Source organism: Poecilia reticulata, linkage group LG18, assembly GCF_000633615.1.
Source record: "Poecilia reticulata strain Guanapo linkage group LG18, Guppy_female_1.0+MT, whole genome shotgun sequence".
In the NCBI taxonomy this organism is placed as follows: Eukaryota; Metazoa; Chordata; class Actinopteri; order Cyprinodontiformes; family Poeciliidae; genus Poecilia; species Poecilia reticulata.
The window spans coordinates 11,341,670-11,366,044 of NC_024348.1; the positions used below are offsets into that span (position 1 = coordinate 11,341,670).

General features: G+C 40.4%; 3 protein-coding genes across 13 annotated transcripts in view; 1 reads left to right on the top strand and 2 right to left on the bottom strand.

Annotated features, from left to right (window-relative positions):
• Positions 1–1,918, bottom strand: part of LOC103480555 (dynactin subunit 1-like) — a 15,463-nt gene extending 13,545 nt beyond the window's left edge. For 8 of the 9 annotated variants that reach the window (XM_017310538.1, XM_017310535.1, XM_017310537.1 and 5 more), the window contains exon 1: positions 1,806–1,917. In XM_017310538.1, the coding sequence (XP_017166027.1) occupies positions 1,806–1,808 (3 nt within the window). In that variant the 5' untranslated portion in view covers positions 1,809–1,917. Of the gene's footprint in view, positions 1–1,805 lie in introns of all 9 variants that reach the window. The other variant, XM_017310534.1, reaches the window with a different exon arrangement.
• Positions 1,162–19,183, top strand: tdrd7b (tudor domain containing 7 b). Of its 2 annotated transcripts, none has more exons than XM_008435540.2 (21): positions 1,162–1,262; positions 3,215–3,422; positions 5,390–5,593; positions 5,804–5,948; positions 8,601–8,802; positions 9,635–9,717; positions 10,073–10,281; positions 11,704–12,066; positions 12,570–12,868; positions 12,947–13,139; positions 13,381–13,492; positions 14,165–14,367; positions 14,444–14,578; positions 15,616–15,699; positions 15,840–15,974; positions 16,058–16,168; positions 17,338–17,486; positions 17,595–17,821; positions 17,932–18,115; positions 18,216–18,376; positions 18,708–19,183. In XM_008435540.2, exons 3-21 carry the CDS (start codon positions 5,390–5,392, stop codon positions 18,926–18,928), a joined length of 3,420 nt encoding a protein of 1,139 aa, XP_008433762.1. In that variant the 5' UTR covers positions 1,162–1,262; positions 3,215–3,422; the 3' UTR covers positions 18,929–19,183. The 2 variants fall into 2 exon arrangements, with proteins under 2 accessions (XP_008433762.1, XP_008433763.1); XM_008435541.1 differs by having other exon boundaries at positions 1,172–1,257.
• Positions 19,184–20,894: 1,711 nt separating this feature from the next.
• Positions 20,895–24,264, bottom strand: LOC103480556 (calcium-binding protein 2). Of its 2 annotated transcripts, none has more exons than XM_008435555.2 (8): positions 24,054–24,247; positions 23,856–23,921; positions 23,619–23,769; positions 23,062–23,092; positions 22,611–22,754; positions 21,928–22,037; positions 21,610–21,757; positions 20,895–21,520 (listed from the first exon to the last, which is right to left on the bottom strand). In XM_008435555.2, exons 2-8 carry the CDS (start codon positions 23,915–23,917, stop codon positions 21,492–21,494), a joined length of 675 nt encoding a protein of 224 aa, XP_008433777.1. In that variant the 5' UTR covers positions 23,918–23,921; positions 24,054–24,247; the 3' UTR covers positions 20,895–21,491. The 2 variants fall into 2 exon arrangements, with proteins under 2 accessions (XP_008433777.1, XP_008433778.1); XM_008435556.2 differs by having other exon boundaries at positions 21,362–21,520; positions 23,856–23,918; positions 24,054–24,264.
• Between the last annotated feature and the right edge of the window lie 111 nt (positions 24,265–24,375).

A 24,375-nucleotide genomic window follows, 5' to 3' on the forward strand; every position in this document is an offset into this window, starting at 1 on the left:
TTAGATGTTGAGCTAAAATGTTCTGCACAAACCAGAGATGGATGAGATTAACGGGATCATACCAGTCATTTAAGGTACATTGTGTTTATTCCTCGCTATTTGAAACGATGTGTGACAATGTCACAACCTCAAACTCAGTCATATTAAGAGTGTGTTAAGAGGTGTGCCCCAAAACATTCATGTTTTCCTGCTTTTTGTGGTCTTAGAAGAATGTTTTGCTAAGACGTAAAAGGGAGCAGACGCCACAGATTTTTTTAGACACCAGAAGTTTAATTTAAGGTAATTCTAATTAGTCTCATCGATAAAAACATTAGCTGGTCCAATAAAAGTTGTGTAATTTTTTTAAAACACTAATGGGCTGTAGAGAGGGCTGCACAGTGGCGCAGTTGGTAGAGCTGTTGCCTTGCAGCAAGAAGGTTCTGGGTTCAATTCCCGGCCCGGGTCTTTCTGCATGGAGTTTGCATGTTCTCCCTGTGCATGCGTGGGTTTTCTCCAGGTACTCCGGTTTCCTCCCACAGTCCAAAAACATGTCTGTTAGGTTAATTGGTCTGTCTAAATTGCCCCTAGGTGTGAGTGTGTGTATGTATGGTTGTTTGTCCTGTGTGTCCCTGTGTTGCCCTGCGACAGACTGGCGACCTGTCCAGGGTGACCCYGCCTCTCGCCTGGAACGGTAGCTGGAGATGGGCACCAGCAACCCTCCTGACCCCATTAAGGGACAAGGGTGTAAAGAAAATGGATGGATGGATGGATGGATGGATGGATGGATGGACGGACGGATGTACGGACGGACGGACGGATGGACGATTGATGGATGGATGGATGGATGGATGGATGGATGGATGGACGGACGGATGGATGGATGGGCTGTAGAGATTCACTGTATTCTGAAGTCTCAAAATATATTAATGATGAACCAATTGAAATCTTAACTGGTGAGCACCAGTAGGCAGTACTTTCAAACCTATGATTAAAATACTTTTTACACATCATCGCAGGTAAATTTGTCCTTCAATTTATTACCTCCTAGCAAATGTTTGTACATGTTACTTTAAATTTGGAGTCTGAAAAAGACAAGCGTTCCTACGGGATTTCCCAAATTTGATCCTCGAGAGCTACCATCCTGCGACCTTCTCCAACACACCTGAATCAAATTAATGGCTCATTACCAAAAGGGAAGTCAGCTATTTGACTGGAGGTGCGTTGGGAAAGAGAAGGACCCAAGTTGCAGAGGACTGAGTTGGATACGTTTGCACCAGAGTAAAGTATTTATTAATAGTCGTATTTAATGCCTTCTAACTTTTTTTTGTTGCACCATCAGGAGACTCATTTATTACATTAAATGTTGTTTTGTGTACTTTCCAGTCAGCCATTAACCCCCCCGCTCCCTCAACTCCGATTTATTGTGTGTTATATCTACTTTTTAGTTTAGTTTTATGCTATATTCTCTTTCTGCTACTAATGTGTATTATAGAAATACAATATTGCATTAAGTAAAAAACTGAATACATTTCACAGCCTCTATGCTGGATAAAATGCAACAAAGTCCGAATTAGCCATCTTTTGCTAATGTTACAGTTAGAAAAGTCATGAAAGGTGAAACACAACATCCCTGAGTAAATTAATCAAATTTGAAGATGACAGACAGCTCTGTAAATAAATTGGATGATTCACAAATGTATAGCTTCGGAGATGAACAAAAAAGCTAAAGAAGTTACTTAAAAAGCTAGCTAGTCAACTGAAACTCGAAAGCTATGCAGATCTAGCAGACTACAAAACAAAAGTCGAGTTTTTAAAATGTTTCTTACCATGCAAACAGAGATATCTGCTGTTAAATGTGGCTCTTAAGCATTAAGACCCACTGGTGTCAGTTTTTGAGATTTTCTGGTTTGCTAATCCAACTCTCTTCCGGCTTATGACAACTCATTTCCGTTGTCATGGTTCTTATTCTCGTTTTAGGGGGGACATAAGTGCGCACTACCGCCACCCAGCGGTAAGGATCAGAGTCAATTATTCCCCCCGTCAAAAACAAACAAGAAATAATGAAATCATGTTTCATGTATAATTCGTGTATCTATAAAAGAATAAAGTAAATATTTATTTCCCTTCCTAAGACGGACTTTAATTTAATTTATTTTCTTCTATGTTGAAACATTCTCTGGTGTATTTATCACAATTTAGAATAACATATTTTACAGATAATTTTCTCCAGAAAATAAAAATCTACTGCAACAAAGGAAAATAACCATGGAGGAGTGACTGATGATTGACTACTGAGTTATCTCTGTAGTTATGCTGCTATGGGTTTTGGCTGCCGGAGGATAACTTTCTCCTTGTTCTGGAAAATTATCTTATTCTACAATTGTTCACCATTTGTTATTTCAACTTTTAACTTTATTCTATGTGTGTATTCTACATCATGTGTGTATTCTACATCCTTGGATGAGCTATCGCTGCTATCAACTTAACATTTTCCTTCTACGCACTTGCCTCTGTCTTTTTAACAGTGTCTCTTGCTATTGGATGAGCGTTTGTTACAAATAAGTGTATCTGCTCTCTTTCATCCTATACAGCTTTTAAAACCAACTTAAGATATCTTAACATATATCTTAACATGTATGTTAAGATATATGTTCAGTTGGAATGAGTAATTTTTTTGTTTTTGTAAAGTGCCTTGAGACGTGTTGTGAATTGTCAGTAAATAAACTGATGAGTTTGAAGTCCATGGAGTATGAAATTGTAAATCTGTTTCACCTTGATTTCACTGGTCATTCATTAGGTGATCTGGAAGCACTTTGAACACGTCACCAATACATTGCAGGGCAACATGGAGGCACACTGGACAAACAACCCTGTGTCCTCATTTATATTTCAACTATAACCAATCAAGACAACAGGAACCTTGAATAAATTTGATAATTAACAACCTTCAGCCCATTGATTCATTTTAAGTAAATTTTTTAATGTATATTCACTAAAATAAAGTACATTTCTTATTTTTTCATCCATCCATCCATTTTCTATACATCTTTGTCCTTAGTGGGGTGGGGAGGTGCTGGTGCCTATCTTCAGCTGACGTTCCAGGCTATGTTTGCTGTATATTTTAAGTTATTAGATTAAAAAAAAGCTTTTCTTCTTTTTTTTGGTAAGATTTATACATTATGTTTTATTTCCAAGACCACTATGAATATTTGAATTCCTCCACTTTGTGTTGCAGCTTCTGGAAAGCGCAGCACTGTAATCAACCAAAGAGCTGTGCTTTGGCGGCCAATCAGAGGGCGGAAAGGAGGCTGCTCCCGGACCCGGCTTGGCAGTCGCACGGGATACCGATCCCCGGTCGGCCGCAGCTCAGCCCCGTGGCGGTGACACCTCTGACAGCGATAGAACTGACCCACTACGGCTATACTACGTTTTTTCTGTACACGGTAGGGAAGCTTTTGTCTCTCAGCACCAACTTTTTATAAAGTCTTCAGGGGTGACAAAGTTTGGTTGAGTGTGTATTTTGTGCATTTTGATCCTGAGATAATTAAAAAAGCTAGCTTGGAATAATAGTTGTACTTCCGGTCTGGGTTTTCAACGTAAAATTCTAAATGCACTCGAAGACGCGTTGGTAGTTTTATTTTGAAGGATAATTTGTATCTGCTTCCGGTCTGTTGAGTGCGTGTTTCAGCCACTTTCATGAACTGTTCGGGGGAATTAACTCGAATCGATACCGAAACTAGCTAGTGTACTGGATCCAACAGGTGTTATTTGTATCCAACATAAAGGTTTGAGGAATATTTGTGCCCGAAACGATAAAATACCAGATAAGTTGGAGGAAAGCAGCTTGGTCCCTTGCAGCTGGAGTGACAGCGTTACGTCAGTTTCCCTGTCCCACATCAAGTGATAAATACAATGCAATGAGACAGCGGGGTCCATGAGCACATTTCACCTCAATTATATTAATTAATCCCTGTAGATACTGGACGTTTCTGCATGTTTTCATGTCTTACCATCTCTGGAAGCAATAAGTTTCGCACTTGTCCTGAAGTTTTCATCTGTCGGACCTCGCTGGTTAAAGCTAAGGCTGCCCGATCAGGGCGTGTCTCCATGTTCTCCCCCGTCCAGATTGTTCTGTCTAAACTAGAATTGGAGAAAAATCAAATGCATCTCCACAATATTTTTCGGAGGTTTAAATGGTAGGCTTGTTTTCATTTCTGAAATAAGTCTTGCAAGCAAGTGTTTACTATAAGTGGATGGATACTTGCACTATTTAAAAAAAGCTAATTAAGAAAAAAATTGCATTAGTAAATACATAGCTTTGCAGGAATGTTGCACATTTTCAACATTCCTGCATTATTTTCATATATGACAAAAAATGGTACAAGCAAAAATTTGACAATAATAAATCTTAAAACAACGATTAATTCATTGATAGTTATTTTATAAATGCATTTTGTAAATATAAATTTATCAGTGTTGAGGTAAAATGTCTTCCCATTTTCACTTTTTGTAATATTTACCAATTATAAGCACATTATTTAATTTTAATTGAACAATTTACTACATGACTCATTGTCTAAGCTTTGCCCCAAAATATGGTTGTAGACCAGAGTTACCAGGGAGGCAGTGTTTTGTCATGGGGACACAAAACAAAAGAATCGAAATTTAAAACAGAACAGAGCAATATTCAGCATGTTCATATATTAGCCAAAGAGCTACTTTTGACTGAAAAAGCTAATTAAGAAAAAATGGCATTAGTAAATAAAAAGCTGTGTCTGAACTAGATATTGCACCTTTTCAACATTCCTGCATTATTTTCATATATGACAAAAAATGGCACAAGCAAAAATTTGACAATCTAAAAAAAACAGATTCATTCATTGATGGTTCTTTTATAAATGCATTTTTTAAATATAAATTTATCAGTGTTGGGGTAAAATGTCTTCCTATTTTCACTTTTTGTACTATTTACCAATTATAAGCATATATTATTTAACTTAAATTGAACAATTTACTACATGACTCATTGTCTAAGTCTTTGCCCCAAAATATGGTTGTAGACGAGAGTTACCAGGGAGGCAGTGTTTTGGTGTGCAAGTTATATCAGCTTGCACACCCATTATACATTCAACACCAATTTGTTGTTTGCCACTCGCTGATATAACGTTATAGAAGAGGAATAAACATGAATTACGATTTTACTTGGCTTTGTGTGGCAGTTTTCAGTTAGATTTATAATTAGAGTACACTACCCCATCCAGATTTGACTAAATCTGCAGTTAAGACCTATTCCCTTTGAACACTAAGATTTTTTTAATGAAGTTATAAACATTTTATTCAGTTTTAAGTTGAATTTTACTTCCATTGCTCTATTTTGTTGTTGTTGTTTTTTTACTTTTTCCTATCCCAGATGACTGAAGTGGAGCTGGTGAAACGGACGCTGCACGCCATCGTCCAGGCCAACAGAGGTGGTGTGTCGTTGTCCCGTCTGCAGTCGGATTACAAGGAGCTGACCGGAGACCAGATCCCGCACCGAGAGATGGGACACGTCCAAGTGGAGGCTCTGTTAGCCAGCACGTCCTCTGTTCACATGGAGAGGGGAGGTTCTGGAGAGGCGAGTGTCACCACAACGTGGTACTCAAAAAGGAATGTGTGACAAATAAAATATGCAAACTAAAATGAACGTAACATTTTGAGCATGTCAAAATCAGTTGGTTTAAATGCTCTCAAAATAATTCAGTAAATTCCCTAAAAATTGGCTAGAAGTCAAATCTCTTTGAAACAGTTGAGAGTGCCCTGATAATGTTTTTATCTCTCCTTCCAGATGGTTTATTTTTCCTCTGGAGCCAAGGAGGCAGCACATACAGCCAAGGTGGTGGCCCGACAACGCAACTCCAAGAGAACCGGCCGACACCACCTGGTCAACACCCAGATGAGAGTTAAACCAGCGGTTCCTCTAGTCCTCAATGGTGAGAGTTTACCAAACAAACTTGTTTATGCTGTATGCAAAATCACATATGTGGGGGTGATGACTTATAGAAAATAAGTAAAAACTTGGGTAGATAAGAGGTCATACCAAAATATGCATTATCACACACCTCTACCGCCTAATTAATTCACAGTACAGCTGAATTTATGCCGAGAATCAATTAAACACTCTCTGCATTTGACTGCACTGGAATTTATTTTGGGTTATCAAGGCAAAGCGGGATGAATACAAACTCATGGATAATTAAGTAATAAAAAGTGAAAACCGTTAGTCCTTTGGTCTGGTACATAAAACCGCAGTGAATACACTGAAATGATCGTGGTAGCTAAATAAAATGTGGAAGAGTTAAAAGGTTGTGGATGCATTTGCAAATCAATGTATGTGAAATGACAGACTTAAAGCCTGGTGGCTGAACCAGGGCTGGGATTTTGCAGCAGAGGCACAGGCTCTGTGTGCTGCAGCCTGACAGGTTGAAGATGAACGACTGGCCTCTTTGTACTGTTATTGTGTTGACCCTCAAGGTATTTTAGGCGTTTGTTCATCAAGTGTACAAAGACAATTGGTCATACACGCATTACACAGCCTTTACCTTTTCCTCATCTGCCTAAATGTCTCAGAAAAACTGTAATACATGTGCATATCATATTTAATGAAGGAACCAGGAGACAACTTTTTATTCGTATAATGCTGCTAGACTGTGATGCTGCAGAATATTCTTGGAGTCAGAGGAGGGGATGGGTGGTGGCGGCGCAGTGGGGAGGGAGAAACGGAGAGAGAGAAGAGGACGTAGCAGAGAGGCGGTCTGAGGTGAACGGAGACGGAGAGAAACGCTGAAGCGCTGAGGAGGTGGACTGGTGACAGGAAAGGAGGGAGATGGAGTGGGGAGATGCAGTTTAAGCTGCAAACGAAGAGAAGCTGACGCACACATCAAGCTCTCCTCCACACTCCCTCTCATCCTCCTCTCACTGCCGGGGCTATTGATATTCAGGCAGGGACAGACCGGGAGCTGTGAGTCCACGTCGGCAAGGTGATGTGTCGTTCACTCTTAGTGCATGTGAGAGGTTGTCCTTACTTCTATCTGCATGGGGATGGTTCTGCTTTATGCATTTATGTGTGTGTTGACTCAGGGGCTGGGGCAGAAACTGTCTGTTGACTAAGGCTCTTAAAGCCGGTGGTCGGTTCTCGTTGCTGCCGGTGCGATAAAAGCAGAGTCGGTGGGAGTAAAAGCAGAGCGGATGTTAAAGCAGTGGAAAGTTCTAGAAGAAAGAGGGATTGAAGAATGAGTGGGCACAGCAGCAACAAGAAGAATGAGTAGCAGCGCACTTCTTATGCCATGCAACAGAAATGTGATGTCATGCTGAGCTTGGCTGATGTAATACTGGAAAGATGAGAGGCCTGGTTAGTGTAAGTTAAATCAATTATGCCATCAAGTTATGCATTTTCTTTGCATAACTTGCACATTTGTTGGTGATATGATTCCTTGCACATCACCAACAAATGTGCAAGGAAAATAAAAACACAGTTTAGTTAAATTTGTGGATTTTCTCTGTAGTATATAGAGACAAATACAAATTTGACTGAATGCAATGCAGGAGCAAACTATAAATTCTGCTGCATGTGTGTTTGAGTCGGTGACATCACAAACTAACCATGTTGCGTTAATTAGCCATAATTAATGTTGCCACATTTCCCTGAAATCTGTGCAGTTTTTTTGAACACGTATGAAAAGTTTCCCTGCAACCATACTGAATACAAGTGAACATTTTTGAAAAAAGAATTAGAAATGTATAAATATGGAAAAAAGAGTTAAATAAACAACAACCAAAAAAAAAAATACAAACACACCAGCTCAAAATAACTTGAATCACTTGAAAACTTTGAAAGATGACGCATTTCTCACTATACCAACATTGTAAATAAAGCTACTGGGGAAGGGGGGAAAAGTGGAGCGAAGATGAGGAAAGGAAATGGTCTTTACCCACTTCAAAATAAGAGCTTGAATACTTGAAGAATTCTAACAGCTGTTTGCCAGTAATTCAACTGAAAGTTTACAAAACAGCCAAGTAAATTAGAGCTTTAGAATTAATCTGCAGAAATGAAATTAGCCAAGTGCTCTAAAAATGTTTTCAAAGTTAGCAAATGCAAAAAAAAAAAAAAAAAAGCTCTGTTGTTAGTGATTTAGCAGAAGTGCATTAAATGTCAATAAGAAAGAAGTTCACGCTACCTTTTATGACGTGGGCATGTGTTAAAGAGATGTTCTAATAACAGAATAAAAACACAATCACACGATTACAATATAAAATAAAACAATAATCCAACCCTGAATATCCTTGAATGACACAATGTCGGTTAAACCCCAATTTCTTTTCACACACTCATCTGATTAACAGCTACAAGATTTTGCTATTTTATTTTACACATAGCTATAAGTGCTACTTGCAATACATGACTTGTCTGAGATCCTTCAGAGGTACAGCGAACTAGCAGCAGCTGATTTGAGGTTTTTCATCAGATCTACCAGAACATTTTTCCTCCAGTGTCTTTGAACCTGTAAACCAGACAATGTAATATCTCACTTCCCCATCAGATTTAGCCGAGTCACTCACTTAATTTGTGGCATTTTTCTTATCAGCTAAACCCCAAACCTCCCTGAGGCAGCCAAACCACCGAGGCCGAGGAAGAGGAGCAGGCGCCGGCCGTGGAGCTGGACATGGAGACTTCAGACAGACAAGAGACTTGAGGGATGTCCTGTCAGAGGCCCGGTCTGGGGTACATCCTTACAGGCTGTCCAGTCAGCACAAAGCCTATAAGAGAGGGAACCTACCTGCAGAAAGGTGAGTCAGAGCTGCTGAGCTTGATTCATTTCAATTGCTGGTCAGACTCTAGAGTTAAACCAACTTAAAGAGTTGGTTTAACTCTTTAAGTTTCAACAGCAGGAGCATCATTCAACTAAATGGGCGAAACAAGCATACTAATGGCTGCTTTGGTGTACAGGAAGTAGTTTTACATGAATCAATAAAATTACTAAATCTGTAGAACTCGCTTTATAATTTATTAAGCTTAAGCGAAGTAAGTGTTAAGTGAAATTGACGATTTATACTCAAAGATTAAATTGTTAGATATACTCTGCTGACATTACATTGACAGAATGATTAACCTTGACTCTGTGACTGGTCCACCCGCTAACATCCATCCAAGTCCATTTTGTTGCTGAGCTTTTGCAGTACAAAGGGGGACCAGGATGGGAGTCCCGGTGTACTGGCAGGGGACACGAGCCCAGCTCAGGGGGACATAAACCTCTTTAATCCCTCCTCTATTCTCTGGTAGATTAACTCTTCTAAACCGACACAGAGTGAATCAGCATATCTGTGTGTATCCATGTAGATCTTTCTGGCGGCAGGCCAACGTCATCTTCATTTGTGTGCATGAATAAATGTTGTAAATTTGAAAAACCATAGTCCAAAAGGCTGAGTTACAGTTTAATTTAGAGACAAAGGAAAAATTAGTTTTCATGTAGACATAGGAAATCAATGTTTTTTGAGAGAGGGAGGTATTCTGCAGAAGTTAGCACTTTAGTGATGTAAAGTTCAACTATTTTTTTTATTGTTTTAATTTGAAAAGCAAATAAAAATGTATTCGCCTCCCTGTTTGGTTCTCTCTGTACAGACCAGACAAGAGGATGATCCTCCCGGCGCGGTTTCAGAAGGAGATGCAAGCTCACCTTTCCAGAAATCCACAACAGACCGGCCGTAAGTTGATACTTTTTTCCAAACTGCAACTCCTCACCATCAGTATGGAATCACTACTCTAGGGGGGGATGTTGAGTCGGTTGTTTTGCATTCCTCGCTTTGTAAAAATACCTAAAAGATCTAGTCAAAGTACAGCTCTGGTGAGGTATTCTGATGGCAGAATTCCTCCAAAGCGATAAAATCTGATAAACTGGGTTCATTCATGTATTCTATATTTTCAAAATAATGGGTAAGTGTTATTCTTGTATCCAATTTTTTCTGATTCAAACTTCTTTCCTCCCATTGGTTAAAAACCATAAAGTTTCGTGATGTTTGTGAAATAATTCCTCCTCTGCTCTGCTGTTTTTTTCTCCAGCACCGGTGAATCTAAACGAGAGCTTTGGGCCGGGCAGGGGAAACCCCTACAGCCCTCAGCAGGTCCAGAGTCGCATCAGAGAGATTCTGGCCAAGTACAGCAATGGCTTCTGGGTATCCAAACTGCCTCAGATCTACAGAGAACTGTACAAACAGGACCTGCCCTCAGAGGCCATCAAAGACCTGGAGACCTGGACCCACATATGCATTGTATGCACTCAATCTGGACTGCTTTGAAAGTTTTAAATAATTTGCTTTTTCATGAATATCTTTTAGCAAAAAAGCTAATTGAAATGTAGTGAACCAGAGAGCTGAAAACTGTAAATGTCAAATCAGAAGGTTCAGAAACGGGACAGGGCTACACCAAGGTATTTAGATGCTTGGGCTTTTTGTTACTTGCTTTAAAAGTTCTTAGTAGCACTGAGCAACAGATTCACTTGGAGTAAGCAGATCCACTCCAACCTTTCTTTCCTCTTTGAAACCGGTCCTACAGGCTTGTGCTGCCTTGCAAATGTAAATGTAGACACAAGTTACACTTGATACCCTTCTTTGGGGTGAGAATATAAAGTACCTGCTCTCGATGGTCCCAATACAACAAGCTTAAGAGGAATTACCGTATTTTCCGCACTATAAGGCGCACCTAAAAACCTTCAATTTCCTCAAAAGCCGACAGTGCGCCTTATAATCCGATGCGCCTTATATATGGACCGATATTGAGCCACAACTGGTCTAGCAACTACGGTAAGCAGCCGCCGACTTCATTTTCCCCCATAGAAGAAGAAGTGTGCGGTGCATGCTGGGATAGTTGTCAGAACGCTGGTATGTTAATAAAGTTTGATAATGCATTTAAAACCCGGAGGGGCGGGCGAAGAGAGACAGAGACTGCGGCGGCAGCGTGTCGGTTGGTCTGTGTTACCCAGAAAGCAGTTGGGCAGAATATCGCAACACCAACACCGTGAGTGAAACAATGACTGGGGCAGACTACTATATAAAGTACTCAGGGACCACTTCTTTACCAATGTGGATGTGTAATAATAGAGTACAGCACAAGTTGGCAACCCAAACTGAAGCGTCTATTCTATGTGCCTTGTAATGCAATGCGCCTTATATATGAAAAAAGTTTTAAAATATTCCGTTCATTGAAGGTGCGCCTTATAATCTGGTGCACCTTATAGTGCAGAAAATACAGTAATCATTTTAGACCGCTTAAGCAAAATATTAATTTGCCTAAAAAGAGATATATTGATAGTTTTATTTGGTTTAGGAAGGCAGCTGCCAAGAGGTATATTATGATTCATAAATTTACTGAGCAGTCTTGAAAACAAATGTTTTAGGGAAAAAAAACCCAGAAAACTGTACATTTCTGAACATTAAAGAGCTTTTATTTTTGTTTGTAATTTAACCCTTTAGATTTACTGCAGTTTTGACCCAAAATGCTGAAAAAAAAAAAATACAATTAAAAACCTGGTGAGAAAGAGGCACATTTGAAGGCAGATTACGTTGGATTGTGAACATAAAACATATTGTGGACTCTTTCATTGGAATACCTTAATTCAAGCCTTATAGATGTAAAAAGTCAGCTTTTGTTTACGTTCAATCTACAACAAAATGGGTTGTTGTTTTTGTTTTTAGGTGGAGAAAACCTGTGGCAGTAACTCCTCAGAGCTGCTCCTCTACCCTGCAACGGAACAGTCCAACTCACCCGCTCCTTCCCAGACCGGTAATAACTCCACCACCTCGCCTGCTGAAGCCTCCCCGGTCCAGAAGAGGCCCCACATCAACCCTCTGGCTCGATCTGGCTCCCAGTCCCCCCAGTCTTCCCCATCCCCCCAGTCACCCCAGTCTCCCCGGTCTTCCTCTTGGTCTCCCAGCCCTCCTTCCTCCCCTGCAGCCCTCAGCCCTGATCTGAAGCAGAGACTGGAGGAGCTGCTGATGAAGTACTCCAGTGGTCTGTGGGCCCACGCACTGCCCAAGCTCTTCCAGGACACATACAAAGTTAGTGACACAGACTTTGATGCTCCTTTTGGGTGCATTCACACCAGCCCTGTTTAGTCTGCTTTGATCCAACTCTAGTCCGGTTTGTTTGGGGAAGTGTGAATACAGAATCAAACTCTGATGCAGACCAATAAAGCAAACTCTGGTCCACCTAAAAACCCAGTTTTTGCTTCAGCTGAAGTGAACTCTGGTGTGGTTCGAATGTGTATGTGAATGCCAAGCAGACTTGGTAAATACAACCAAAATAAAAGTGACAGTCTAGCGCTAGTGGGAGAAATAACTTTTGTTTTTTTTGCAAAAGACAAAAGAGAAATCCTCCAACCGTTAAAATCTGATACCACAGAGTTTGGTGTCAAAGCAAACCGCAGCAGCTGAAAATGTAACAAATGTTGCAATTGTGGTCCCCAATCAAACATGTCTATAGGACTATCAGGTTTGAAAATACCCTCAATTTACCTACATGTGCAAATGTTGCTAATATCGTTCTGTTATTGTTTTACAAGATTAAACTGCCCGGATATGTGCTGGAGAACCTTGAGCTCCTCTCCGACATTTGCACCATCAACTATCCGATGTCTGACAACCCCCAGCGGGCCATCCTGTACAAGCGGAGCAGCGTCGGAGGGGAGGACGAGAACTGCAACAGGAGGAGCTCGTCCGCCAGTGAAGAGGAGCTGAGCGTGAGGACTGAGATGGGGAGGAGCCTCAGCAAATACGAGGTGCCGACTCTGCAGATCCCCAAGGAGGAATATCCCTCCGTTCTGGTGATGGAGGCCACCAACACCAACTCTGTTATACTGAGGTGGGATGGAAGCTAATTATCCTTTTATTAGCTGATGGAGCACAGACATCTCACTGTCCACCGCTCCTCCGCTGGCAGGTACATCGGCAAGGGTTACTCAGTGGCGCAGGACTCCATGGAGGACGAGATGAGGGAGTTTTATGGCTCAGACAAAAGCCAGCAAGCCCCTCTGTCTTCTACTTCCTCAGGCCAATTCGTTGCAGTCCGGGCTGAGGAGGAGGAGGAGATCCTGAGGGCACAAATATGTGAAGTCATGTCTGACAAAGTCAAGGTAAACGCACAAAACCAGGCAGCAACCAAAGATGAGAAACACTGAATAAGATCTTAAGTATTTTTCTCTAATTTCTAGTGCAAACATCTTTGTACACTTACAAGTACCTTGATGTAAAACTTCTAACAAGATATTTCCCCATGTCACTAACACTAGTGTATTTGCACTAGAAACTAGATCAAAAACACTTGGTAAGATTTCATGTTTTTGCAGGGTAACTCGTTTGTTGTTGCATCTGCAGGTTTATTATGTGGATCACGGCTTCTCAGAGGCGATCAGTAAAAGCAAAGTGTTGGAGCTGCATGAGAAGTTTTTCAAGCTGCCTTTCCAGGCAACCAAGAGTAAGCTAGCAGGTGAGTTACTGCAGGTGAAATGTTTCACGTTAAGGCACATTGATAACCACAAATATTACTGTATTCAATTCAATTTGGTTCATTTATGTTGCAACAATGCACAACAAATGTCTTTACAAAAAAAGTTATTTCAAATCAGTGACATACCTTTCAATTGTCAAACGATACATTAATTTCAGGTTGCTTTTCAAATTGGTTAAAGAAATTTCTACTGAAGAAAACTCAGCAAATTGTAGAGTCATTGATATGCAGAAAATTGCTTGCATCGTCAATGACTTTCCAGCAATCCGTCATACTGAGCATGCATGTAGCGACAGAGGAGAGGAGAAACTCCCTTTTTACAGGAAGTAACAAGAAGGACATAGATGTGAAGTGAAAGGAAACTTATCCATCATTTCCTTGCAAAATGTAATGACTTTTATTTTTACAGCTAATCAGTAAAGTGTGGTAAGCCCATGGCTAGATTCCTGTTAAACCCAACCCGCATCCTCAACTTTTACATCCTGGTTTCAACACGCATGAATCAGAATCAGAGCTGAATTACCTCCTCAGCATTTCATGAAACGCATTGAAGTTTGTGATTGTAGTGTAAAAATGAACAACTAGAAAAGCTCTGTGATGCCAGAGAGAAAGGAGTTGGAATTAAAACCTGGTTTTGCCGTTCCTGCTCAGGCCTGGAGCCATTCTGCCAGGAGCCCGCGGTTCTGAAGACGTTTGAGGCGATGGCGAGTGGACGAATCCTCCTGGCCGAAATCTTAGAGCGAGGTCCCGTCCCCCTGGTGGTCCTGTACGACACGTCTCAGGACGACGACGTGAACATCAACGCCGCCTGCATAAAATCCCTGCAGGACAAGACGCTAGCGAGTCCGTTACATGTACGCAGGAGGCCGGGGTGTGTCTGTTCTCACGTCTCTGAGTTCACAGCAGCTCAACGTCTGTTTCTCCACACAGGTGAACAGCGCCTATATGAATGTGACCGTCAGCAGTGTTTGCTCCGATGGGACCATTTACTGCCAGCTCCCCTCCAGAGGACTCGCTAAGCTGAACGAGACATTGGAGAAAATAGAGAATTACTTCCACACACAGGTAGCAAGACTGCAGTATGTTCCTCATGGTGGCATCTTTTAAAAGAACAAAAACGCTTTTATCAGACAAAATATGCTGATTTTCATTATTTTTTGGGGAGGTTTGCTGTTTCTTTTGCATTAATTTTGTGCAGTACTTTAAGTTTCTGTCAGTATGATGTGTAATTTATAAATTAAATGGATTCATTAAGGTCTCCAGATTTTGCATTTAAAATGTTTTTAAATTAATATATCAGTTTATTCACTCAATTGAACACATTTCATTGTTAATTCAGAAACGCGTACACTCTTTGCTTTACATGAGTGAAAAAGGAGCAGGAAGAAGAGAAGATCTTGTTTAACTCTGTCCCTTACTCAATAATTACAAAACAAATTTTTATGACTGTGTACATTAAATTAATAAATGTTTGGGTTTGTATTTTTTATAACTATATGATATATTATATGTGCCATAAAAGTATTTGTATTAGTTTTATTATACAGCAACCTTAAAGTTGCTATGCATATCAGCAACTAAACTAAATCAATCTAGAAGTTTAGTGGTGCCATGTTGTTCCCCTCATCCAGTGTTGAGTACAGATTGAGATTAGGCCGATAATCTGGAGTAAAGACATTCCCAAGTAACTTAATCTGTTTGCAGCACAGGAAGCAGTTGCTTTTCTAGGTGCACCTCTGCCGTCCTTTAAACCATTACCGCTTTACGTCAGGAGGAAGTCCGCAGACACACTTTTTGAGTCGATTCAAGACGCAAACATTTAGACGAGCTCACATGAAACTACTGTCCTCAGAGAATAATCCTTTGTGTTCAATAATGAGCTCTGTTAACCTCTGCTAAAGTAAATAGTCACTGCATAGAGGTGAAAATGCTAAGATGATTAATTAAGCATTAGATACTTCACAAATTAACCCAAACCTGATATATGATTACATAGGAAAACAAATCCTGTCATTCAAGATTAGTTATCAAAAAGCTACACAAAACCAGACAGGGAACAAACAAAAAGACAGAAAAGACAAAAGATGTCTGCTTTTCTCCAGGTGACGTCAGAGTTTCTGGTATCCAGACCTTTCTGTGGGAAAGAATGCCTGGCTCGCTATAAAGGCAAATGGTCTCGTGTTGAGGTGAGACGGAAACGGAACAAAATGTAAAGTGTCAAACAAATGGATACAACTCCTAATTATTCTCAAATTTAGAGCGAAAGGTTTAGTGAAGGCATAGCTGTCGTCATGCAGGCTTTTGTCCCCAATGTTTTCCAACCCAGATCACCAACCTGCACGGCAGCCGAGTGCTGGACATCCTGTTCGTAGACGTGGGCGTCCAGGCTTCAGTAGAGGTGTTTGAGCTCAGAGAGATCCCGCCGCTCTTCCTCCGTGACCTCGTCTCCATCCCACCTCAGGTCCAACACTGAAAAGAAGTCAGTCACTGTCTTTGAAAATGTGGTTTCTATACAAAGTCATGTTCTAAACGACTCGTGCTCAGGCTGTGAAGTGCTGCCTAGCAGACCTGGCGGTCAGTGTGGGGTCCTGGTCTTCAGATGCTGTCCAGTGGCTTCGAGAGAAGGTGCTAAACACCCCGGACTGCAGCATGAAGGTGAGTTTTTGCCGTTCACTGACAGATGAGCTTTATAGAAGACGGCCTTGTTAAATAGTCTTTTGCTATTCCAGGGTAATTAACGCTTGGAAATGCATTGTAACAATTTAATTTAATTAAAATTATAATGGCTTTAATTTCCCAGAAAGATTACAGTTGGTATACACATTTCCGCTAATGTGCTAATAGTATAGCTAACATTTCTTGTAGCGCTCTAGCTTTTCCACTAACGTTCAAATGGCTTAGCGTACTTGGCTTTCCTTAATTTAATTTTTTCTGAATAAATTGTAAAGCATTAGTTTACTAGGATGTTTTTATTCAAATGAGAGTTTTAAGTTTTACATCTGTGTTGAATTTTTGGTTGTCGTTTACACTCATGCTTATTTTGAAGTGGGTGGAAACTGTTCATGTTTCCTCATGTTCTCCACCTCAGAAATGGTGCTGAAAATGAAATGTATTCTGTACCCAGAATGCATCTGGGCACAGACTTTTTATGTTCTGTGCTTTCTGACCGAAGCCCTGCTGTGGTCAAGTAGGCAAAACCAGCAACAGAGTTAGCAATACTCTACAACTTAAAACTGAAACCACTGAAATCACTTCCTGTATCGTGGAGGCAGGTGTGCAAGAACAAATTTGACCCTGTTGAGAGTGATATATTTGTAGCATGTCATGGTGGATTGAATTTAGCACGTTATCATTAGCATTCCTCTAAAAACAGTGTTGGGATAATTCTTCAGTGGAATTAATGTTTTATTTTCTCCTGTAAACTTTGGTTTTGTCCCTTTTCTTCTCTTTTTTTGTGCATCATGGCGAGATGTCAAACTTTGAGGTCTGGTTTTGCTCTTCAGTATGCGTGAAAACTCACCATTTTTGATAACTTTAGATCCCCCATGCCTACTGAGCAAACTGACCAAATTAGAAGTCAATTGTTTGGTCTGTAGGATGAGTTTTGATCAAATGCAGGTCAAAATGGGGTCAAAGTTGGAACTTCAATCCAAAATGCCCAACTCTGTAAGTCTTGGGGAGTTGTAGAAGTATTCCAAATTTCATAGCTGTACAGCAAAGCAGGGTCAATCTGGAGGGTGTTTGAAAGTTGCAGGGGGATGCCGTTGATCAATTTGTGTTGCAACTTTTGCAAAATTTCATTCACAAACCTCCACACTCCCCAGGTTGCCAAGATGGACAAAACCAAGCACTGCGTCTGTGTTCACCTGTTCACTGACAAGAACTTCCACGACCCGGCCCGCAGCCTCAACCACCAGATGGCCCAGTCCGGCCTGTTCAAGCAGCAACCGGATGTCTTTCTGATCAGCCACAGGTCTCATCTGCTGCTTTCCCACTCAGCTTCATGCAGCTCTCTTCTGATTAACATCTGTTTATGGTCACAGTAAAATGGGATTTTTTTTTTTCTCATCTCTTTTCACAGCCCAACCAAGATTTCCACAAACCCGTTTTCCTCCAAGACCTCGAGCAGCAGCAGTGACTCCACCAGTGGCAGTCCGACGTCGGCTTCTGTCCCAGCCAAGCCTCATCCCAGGAGGACGCAGTCAGGACCTAGAGAAGGAGACGCAGCGTCCACCAGCCCTCCTGGAACACCATCATCACCTTCAGCCCTCCTCCAACTGCCGCCACTGCTAGAGCTACCCCAAATCGGTGAGAATAAAGAATGCAAAGCATAAATCTTGTACAGAAAACCTCTTTTTTTATGGCTTTTTTAATTAAAATGTTCCACCATACAGTGCTGTCATTTTGTGTACTTGCAGGACACAATATGGATGTGTACGTGTCTGTGGCGTGTCATCCAGGACACTTTGTGCTGCAGCCCTGGAGAGACATGTACAAACTGGTGGTGCTGATGGGAGAAATGATACTTTCCTACAATAAAACTGAGGAGAAACCATTTAAAGTGGAGAAGAATCAGATTTATGCTGCTAAAATTGAGAACAAGTGAGCGTTAACCTTTATTTCATTAACCAATAGATACAAGCAGCTGGTTTTCCATTGAGAGCTTGATTAAAACTAGTTCTCTGTTAATGTTACTTTGCAGTTGGCACCGTGTGTTGGTGAAAGGAGTTCTGACCAACGGGTTGGTTTCTGTTTATGAGCTGGACTATGGTAAACATGAGCTGGTCAGCTGCAGTCAGCTCCGGACGCTGAGCAAGAAGTTCAGACAGCTGCCGTTCCAGGGCATCCACGCCCAGCTGGCTGGTGAGTCCAGGTTCAACCTTTATAGTTTCACTATTCGTTTTTAAGGTATGCTCAGCAATCCAGTCCATCTTCTCATGTAACCCTTGTAAAATAAATTTATTTTTGGGTTACATTGGTGTGAGACACTGTATTTTTGTGATTTGAGAAATTAAGTTTCGGATTTTGTTCTTTAAATATAAAGCAGTGTCCAAAATCTGTTGGTAGAGTAATAATGAGCTTTCCCTGCACCTTAGGATGCATTTTTTACTTTTATTATTATTCAATGGTCTAGTATTAGATTTTGCCACAATCTGAACTCCGGTTTACTGACCGTTTCTCGCTTCTCCTGCAGGAGTGAAGCAGCGGCTGTGGTCAGAGGAAGCCTCCATCGTTTTCAGGAACCACGTGGAGAAGAAACCTCTGGTGGCCCAGCTGGAGGCCACGCAGGACGCCGGCAACCCGTGGGACAGGAAGCTGAGCGTCTTCCTGGTGGACACCTCGCACGAGGACCACGACGTCTGGATTCACGACATCATGGCTGAGTTTGCGGATGAGCAGAGCAACGAGCTGTAGACTCAGGCCACCGAATCAGTTTCATGGTTTTTATAGCCAGCAGCTCTTCTGCTCTTTACTGAAGACTGGATATAATAAAGTGAGGAAAAGTTCAGGTTTGTAGTTGTTGTATAATTGGACTTAAAGAATAAACAAAGCATAGAAAAGAAGGATCAACGGCATCGAAATCAGCAACAATATAGAGATAAAAACTAAATTAATTGGTTACTAAACTGGGTATAGCTATTATAGAAGTATTGTGGTGAACTTTATTTTTTCTGTCATAAACTGAAATAGTTTTAAGAACTGTTGAAACGACCTTCAAAGCATACAGTACGGCTTTAACTGCATGCGCATCCTGTATCAATGTAAGCAATCTGAAGAACCGGAGCCCTAAAAACAATGTGAGCCTCACGCATTATCACATGCTGGTTTAAACTCACCGTCATGCTGAAAAGAAAGTACACCCTCCTCCAGTTTTAAATGTTAAAGTGGGAATTACTTAGACACACAACAATTCAAAAAGATGAGTCCAGTATGGAAAAGTCATTCCCTAAAACACAAAATTCTAATCTGCTAGAATGTAAAGAGGGTTTACTTTCTTTTTTTAACGGGGCTGTAGGTGTATTTGTTTACAAAGCCTGCTTTTACTGATGGTGTTTCTCAGTGTCGCAAAGTTTACAAAAGTCAGAGTGAACATTCCCTGGAGAGGAGGATGAAAGAAAAGAAAAAATTAAACCTAGAAGAATGGGGAGATCTTCTAAACCATACACTTGGCAGTAAATGTTTAAAATCTGAAGACAAACCTGGACTGTAAGTTCCAGGGCCACAAATAGGAAAACATTACTCCTGGAGGATGTTCAGTCATCCTGCTTTGTAAGTAAAAACAAATCTGATGTGATTATTTAACAGCTGATATTTCCATCTTTGTGGAAGAGAAAAAGAAAGGATTTTAAAAATCGTTACAATAAGAAAGTATTCAAATTACAATTTGCATTTGTAACTGATATACTCTTTAGGATCTCAAAATTAGACATGACAATAATGAGTCATTTGCAGTTATTGATTTTTTTCCGTTTTGCAAAGTTCAAATGTTCAGCCCAAACATGGGAGTTTTGTCTTTTTTTTTTTTTGTAGTTTGCACAAAGTTACACAAAGTCCTGAATATCCTCCAAGAGTAGATGTCTAATTAGATATATATGATGTATTATTTTTAATATTGGTTGTAATACAATTTAGTTCATATTTGGAAAGATTAAATTTAGACCTAATCAATGTTAGATTTTTACAAGCTGTGAACTACAGAAACATGGTTTCAAAACGTATATCTGAAGAACAAAACTCTTAATTTATAGGTGAAATCGTTTGTTTAAACCCATTTCCTGTTAGGTTGGATGCCACTAAGGCTTCTCTATATGCAAAAACTCCACTTTTTCTTTTTCTCTTTTGTTTTATTTTGTGAGGGAGTGGGCATTACGTGTGTTCACACTCTGCTGAAGTGTGTGAACACATCTTAAAACTTAAAGTGTGGGGGTTTGCTGTGGTGGCGCAGGGGTTAAGCACAACCCACATATGGAGGCCTCAGTCCTCGATGCGGCCGTCGCTGGCCCAGTTCCCGGCCTGCCAACCCTCGCCGCATGTCTCCCCCCCTGCCAATCAACCATCAAATAAAGGCCACTAGAGCCAATAAAACCTTTTTAAAAAAAACTTAGTGTGGTTCACTAATGGCACTTAACCTTCTGACATGTCGATGCTCTTGAACCTGAACTCAAATGTGATTCTGACAGGCCGCCTTTAATTTGGTCTCTGGTTTTAAAGAGTGCAGATTAGACCTGGTTTATTAGATCATTTATATTTAACTTGTATTATTTAGATGCTGATGCAAATGTAATAATTTTACATGGTTTAAAAAAAATTTGTTTTCTGAATAAAGAGATTGAGAGGCTGATATAATCTCTTATCTTTGTTATGAAGAAATTACAGACTCGTCGCATTTGAATTTATTTATTAAAATAGCAAAAAAAAGGGATTGTAATGTTTTATTTACATAATACGACAAAGCAACAAACTCAGTCACTTACTGAAATATCGTCGTTCAGCTTTCAGTACAATGCAAATCAAATCAGTTTTTTTTTTACAGCTTCATAGTTGAACACTAAAAATACACATCCACATTACAAACAAAAAGATGTTTTGAAAACATCTGTATTTGTCTTCATTGAAGCAAGATTTACAAAATATTGGTTTATTTTTATGATTGTAAAAGGACTGAACTTGTATAGCACTTTATCCAATCATTTTTGACCACTCAAAGCACTTTACACTAGAGTCACATTCACCCATTCACACAAACGCTCACACATTTATACACCGATATGCAGCTCAGTAGGCAATTTGGGGTTAGGTGCCTTGCCCAGGGGCACATTGATATGGGGCAGGAGGAAGCTGGAATCAAACCTACAACCTTCCGATCGCAAGACAACTACTCTACCCACACAGCCACAGTCACCCCATTATTTAATAACATTTTGTCCATCGTCTGTAAGTGCGTGTCGTAAGCCCACGTAGATGTTGCTTCGTGATTTCAGTGAATAGAAAGCATCATCACAAACTCTGGAAATGAAACGGAACAAAACACACAGTCAGAATTGTATCCTCGACCAGCACTGATGGGGAAAATAGAGCGTTTGATGACCTCTGACCTTCGAAGTCGATGCTTCCGTCTGCATTGACGTCCAGCTCCTTCAGGATCTCCTCCAGCTCTCCCTTCTTCAGCTTCTCCCCCAGGAGACTTTTCAGAGCTTCCTTCATCTCGTCCTGGTTTATCTTTCCATCTCCATCCAAGTCAAACTATCGTGAAGGAGAAAATTCTGATTATATCATCTAAAATTTGCTCCAATTTCTCTATTCTCTATATACAGCTTTGTATTTTTTTTGCAGTTTAATTTCATTTCAACAAGCTTTTCTCTAATTGTTATCTTTCCACTAATTTCACTGGATCTGTTCTTTAAGTAGCTGACCTGTAGAAAGGCTGACTGGAGCTCCTTGAGTCCCAGCATGTTTGTGGTTTCTCCCATCATCCTCGGTCCCATCAGTTCAATAAAATCTTCAAAGTCCATTAAGCCGCCCACTAAAAGAGAGACGGGTCGGGGGAGGAAGACACAGAAAAAAAAAGAGTTGATTTTCACCACATTTGATCCGCAAGTTTCATAAAATAGAAAGTGAATTAAAGGCGAATTAAATGCGTTTAATTGGTTCAATCTTTATTTTGTTGATGATGAAAAATGGTGAAATCAAAGACATGGTGAAAGTGGACTTTAATCAAAAGATTTGAAGGATTAAAAAGATTTGTTAGCTCTATAATTTTGTTGGCTCTTTCAACATTTAACGACACACTTTATTTGAAATCGGAGACGTTTTCAAATTAGTCAAACGTCAAGAAATTTAACTAAACAAATTAAATGCTGAAGTGCTGAAACTGGGTGCAACAAGATTTCTGAATCAAAATGTGAAAAGAAAGCAGAAGAAAAGGATAGTCTTAATTTAAAAAATAAAAACAAAATAAGCTGTAACATTACTTTCAAATATGTCAGAGTCCAGATTGTGCTATTCCAAGCGAAGAATCCGCAATTACAAAACAAAAACTCACTTCTGATCTGTTACCTTTGGTTGAAAACTCAAACTGTTTTCCCGTCAGACTCACTTCTCATCTTGATCTGTTGCACGATCTCCAGCAGCTCCATCTCCGTGGGCATGTATCCCATGGTCCTCATGCATTCAGCCACATCTTTGTAGTTCAGATAGCCGTCCTGGTCGTAGTCGAACTCCTTGAAGGCTTCTTGCAACTCTGCAAAGTGTCAGAAAATATCCACAGCTCCAGGGATGCTTAATCTTGTAGCGACAGCTTAAATAAGAGCATAAAAACTCTCTTTTGGCAAAAAACTAAACGGGATAATGCACATGTTCTTTCACAACTCTAAACTCTAAACATTTTTATCATAAAAATCCCACCATATGGAAATCAAGTGGTAATTCAATCTATTTTTAAGCACTGCCATTATTTTTTAAGATTGAATATCTGGATTTTTAACTTTCCAACCGCTCACATGTTTCTGTTACTGACATAAATACTGAGCTGCAGAAATGAGACTCACCGTCTATTTCAGCCTGAGCCAGGTCTCTGTCCTGATGAAACAGGAAATACAGATTAATGGAAATAAATATCATATTTAAACTATTAACAAAATGTGAAAATCACAATAAAATAAAATAAATCTGTATATACTCTGTCTTTTGTTTCATTGTGACGAGTGGCTAAGAGATCTGGGCGACTTCCTCGGGTTACATTTACACCCGGAGCAAACAAAACATTACCAATCAGGTAATTAAAACCACCTGAGCCACTTTACACGAAGGCTATTTTTAAGGACAAACAAGTGGTGTTGGAGAACGTTTCAGGCGGATAACCTTAACAAACTGTGACATTAAGCCTTTACTAGAGAGCCGCTAACGCAGCAGAGACACCAGGACCAGAGCCAGCAGCGTCAGAAAGATCCGGTTCAGACGATGGCGATGGTTAACTACTACTGTTTCTATTTTCTTACATATTTTGTATATGCATTTGTGTCAAGACAAGGAAATGTAACTGTCGCTGTTTGTTAAGAAGGTTAATGTAGTTTTCATTCAGTGCTCTGCCGTGTTGGCTACTTACGGCCCCAAAAACACTGTTGAGGATGGAGTTGTAGACTTTGTTCATGCTCTCTGTGTTTTTCTTGGCCTTCTTTGAGGATTTCTTCGGTGTCTCAGAAACCGAACCCGATGGGGAGTTTGTGGCTGTGCTAGTTTTGGAGCCGCCATCTTTGCTGAAAAAAGTGAGAGAACAGACATTTCAAGTTACACGGCGTTGTCAAAGCCATGTTGATTTAAGATTGGAACAGTTCAAACCTACCCGTCTCCTGAGGCCGAATCGGCGGACGTTGTGGAAGAGGTCCTGTCTGCTGCTTTGGACATGCTGCTGCAATAAAGAGAGATTCAATATATAAACAGCAAATACTCTCTTTACACTCACAAAAAAATAGTTATGTAGGCCATTTTACTTCACTGCCACAACAGACATTGTTCTCCGTTTTCACTCCAGTCTGCTTACCTTGTCGGATCTCTAACCTAAGTGCCAGGAAAACGACAGGGAGTTGAGATGCAGCAGCTGAGCGCTTCTCGGTCCGTCTTGGTCGTAAATGATTTCAGAGACTCCTGTCAGACATGATTCCTGTCCTTCTCTTTGACTGGTCACCTTTAGAGAGGCTTAGCAGGCGATTACCTGGCTAAACACGCAGCCAACAGTCGGAGAGCAAATTGTCAGCCGACTGTACTTCTTTCTCAGAGGTCAGAGTTTTCCTGGTTCCTAGTCGTTTGTGCATCACGAGTTGCCATAAGTGGGAATGCCGCCAGTTTGGTTTGACTGATCTTTG

What these genes read in the sequence shown, in the direction of transcription:
- LOC103480556 (XM_008435555.2), bottom strand. Translation starts at nt 23,917, where the DNA reads ATGTCCAAAGCAGCAGACAGGACCTCTTCCACAACGTCCGCCGATTCG. An exon ending in GATTCGGCCTCAGGAGACGG is followed by an intron (nt 23,770 to 23,855) that starts GTAGGTTTGAAC and finishes CACTTTTTTCAG; the next exon opens with CAAAGATGGCGGCTCCAAAA. An exon ending in TCAACAGTGTTTTTGGGGCC is followed by an intron (nt 23,093 to 23,618) that starts GTAAGTAGCCAA and finishes CTGTTTCATCAG; the next exon opens with GACAGAGACCTGGCTCAGGC.
- tdrd7b (XM_008435540.2), top strand. Translation starts at nt 5,390, where the DNA reads ATGACTGAAGTGGAGCTGGTGAAACGGACGCTGCACGCCATCGTCCAG. An exon ending in TCGTCTCCATCCCACCTCAG is followed by an intron (nt 15,975 to 16,057) that starts GTCCAACACTGA and finishes ACTCGTGCTCAG; the next exon opens with GCTGTGAAGTGCTGCCTAGC. An exon ending in CCCCGGACTGCAGCATGAAG is followed by an intron (nt 16,169 to 17,337) that starts GTGAGTTTTTGC and finishes CACACTCCCCAG; the next exon opens with GTTGCCAAGATGGACAAAAC.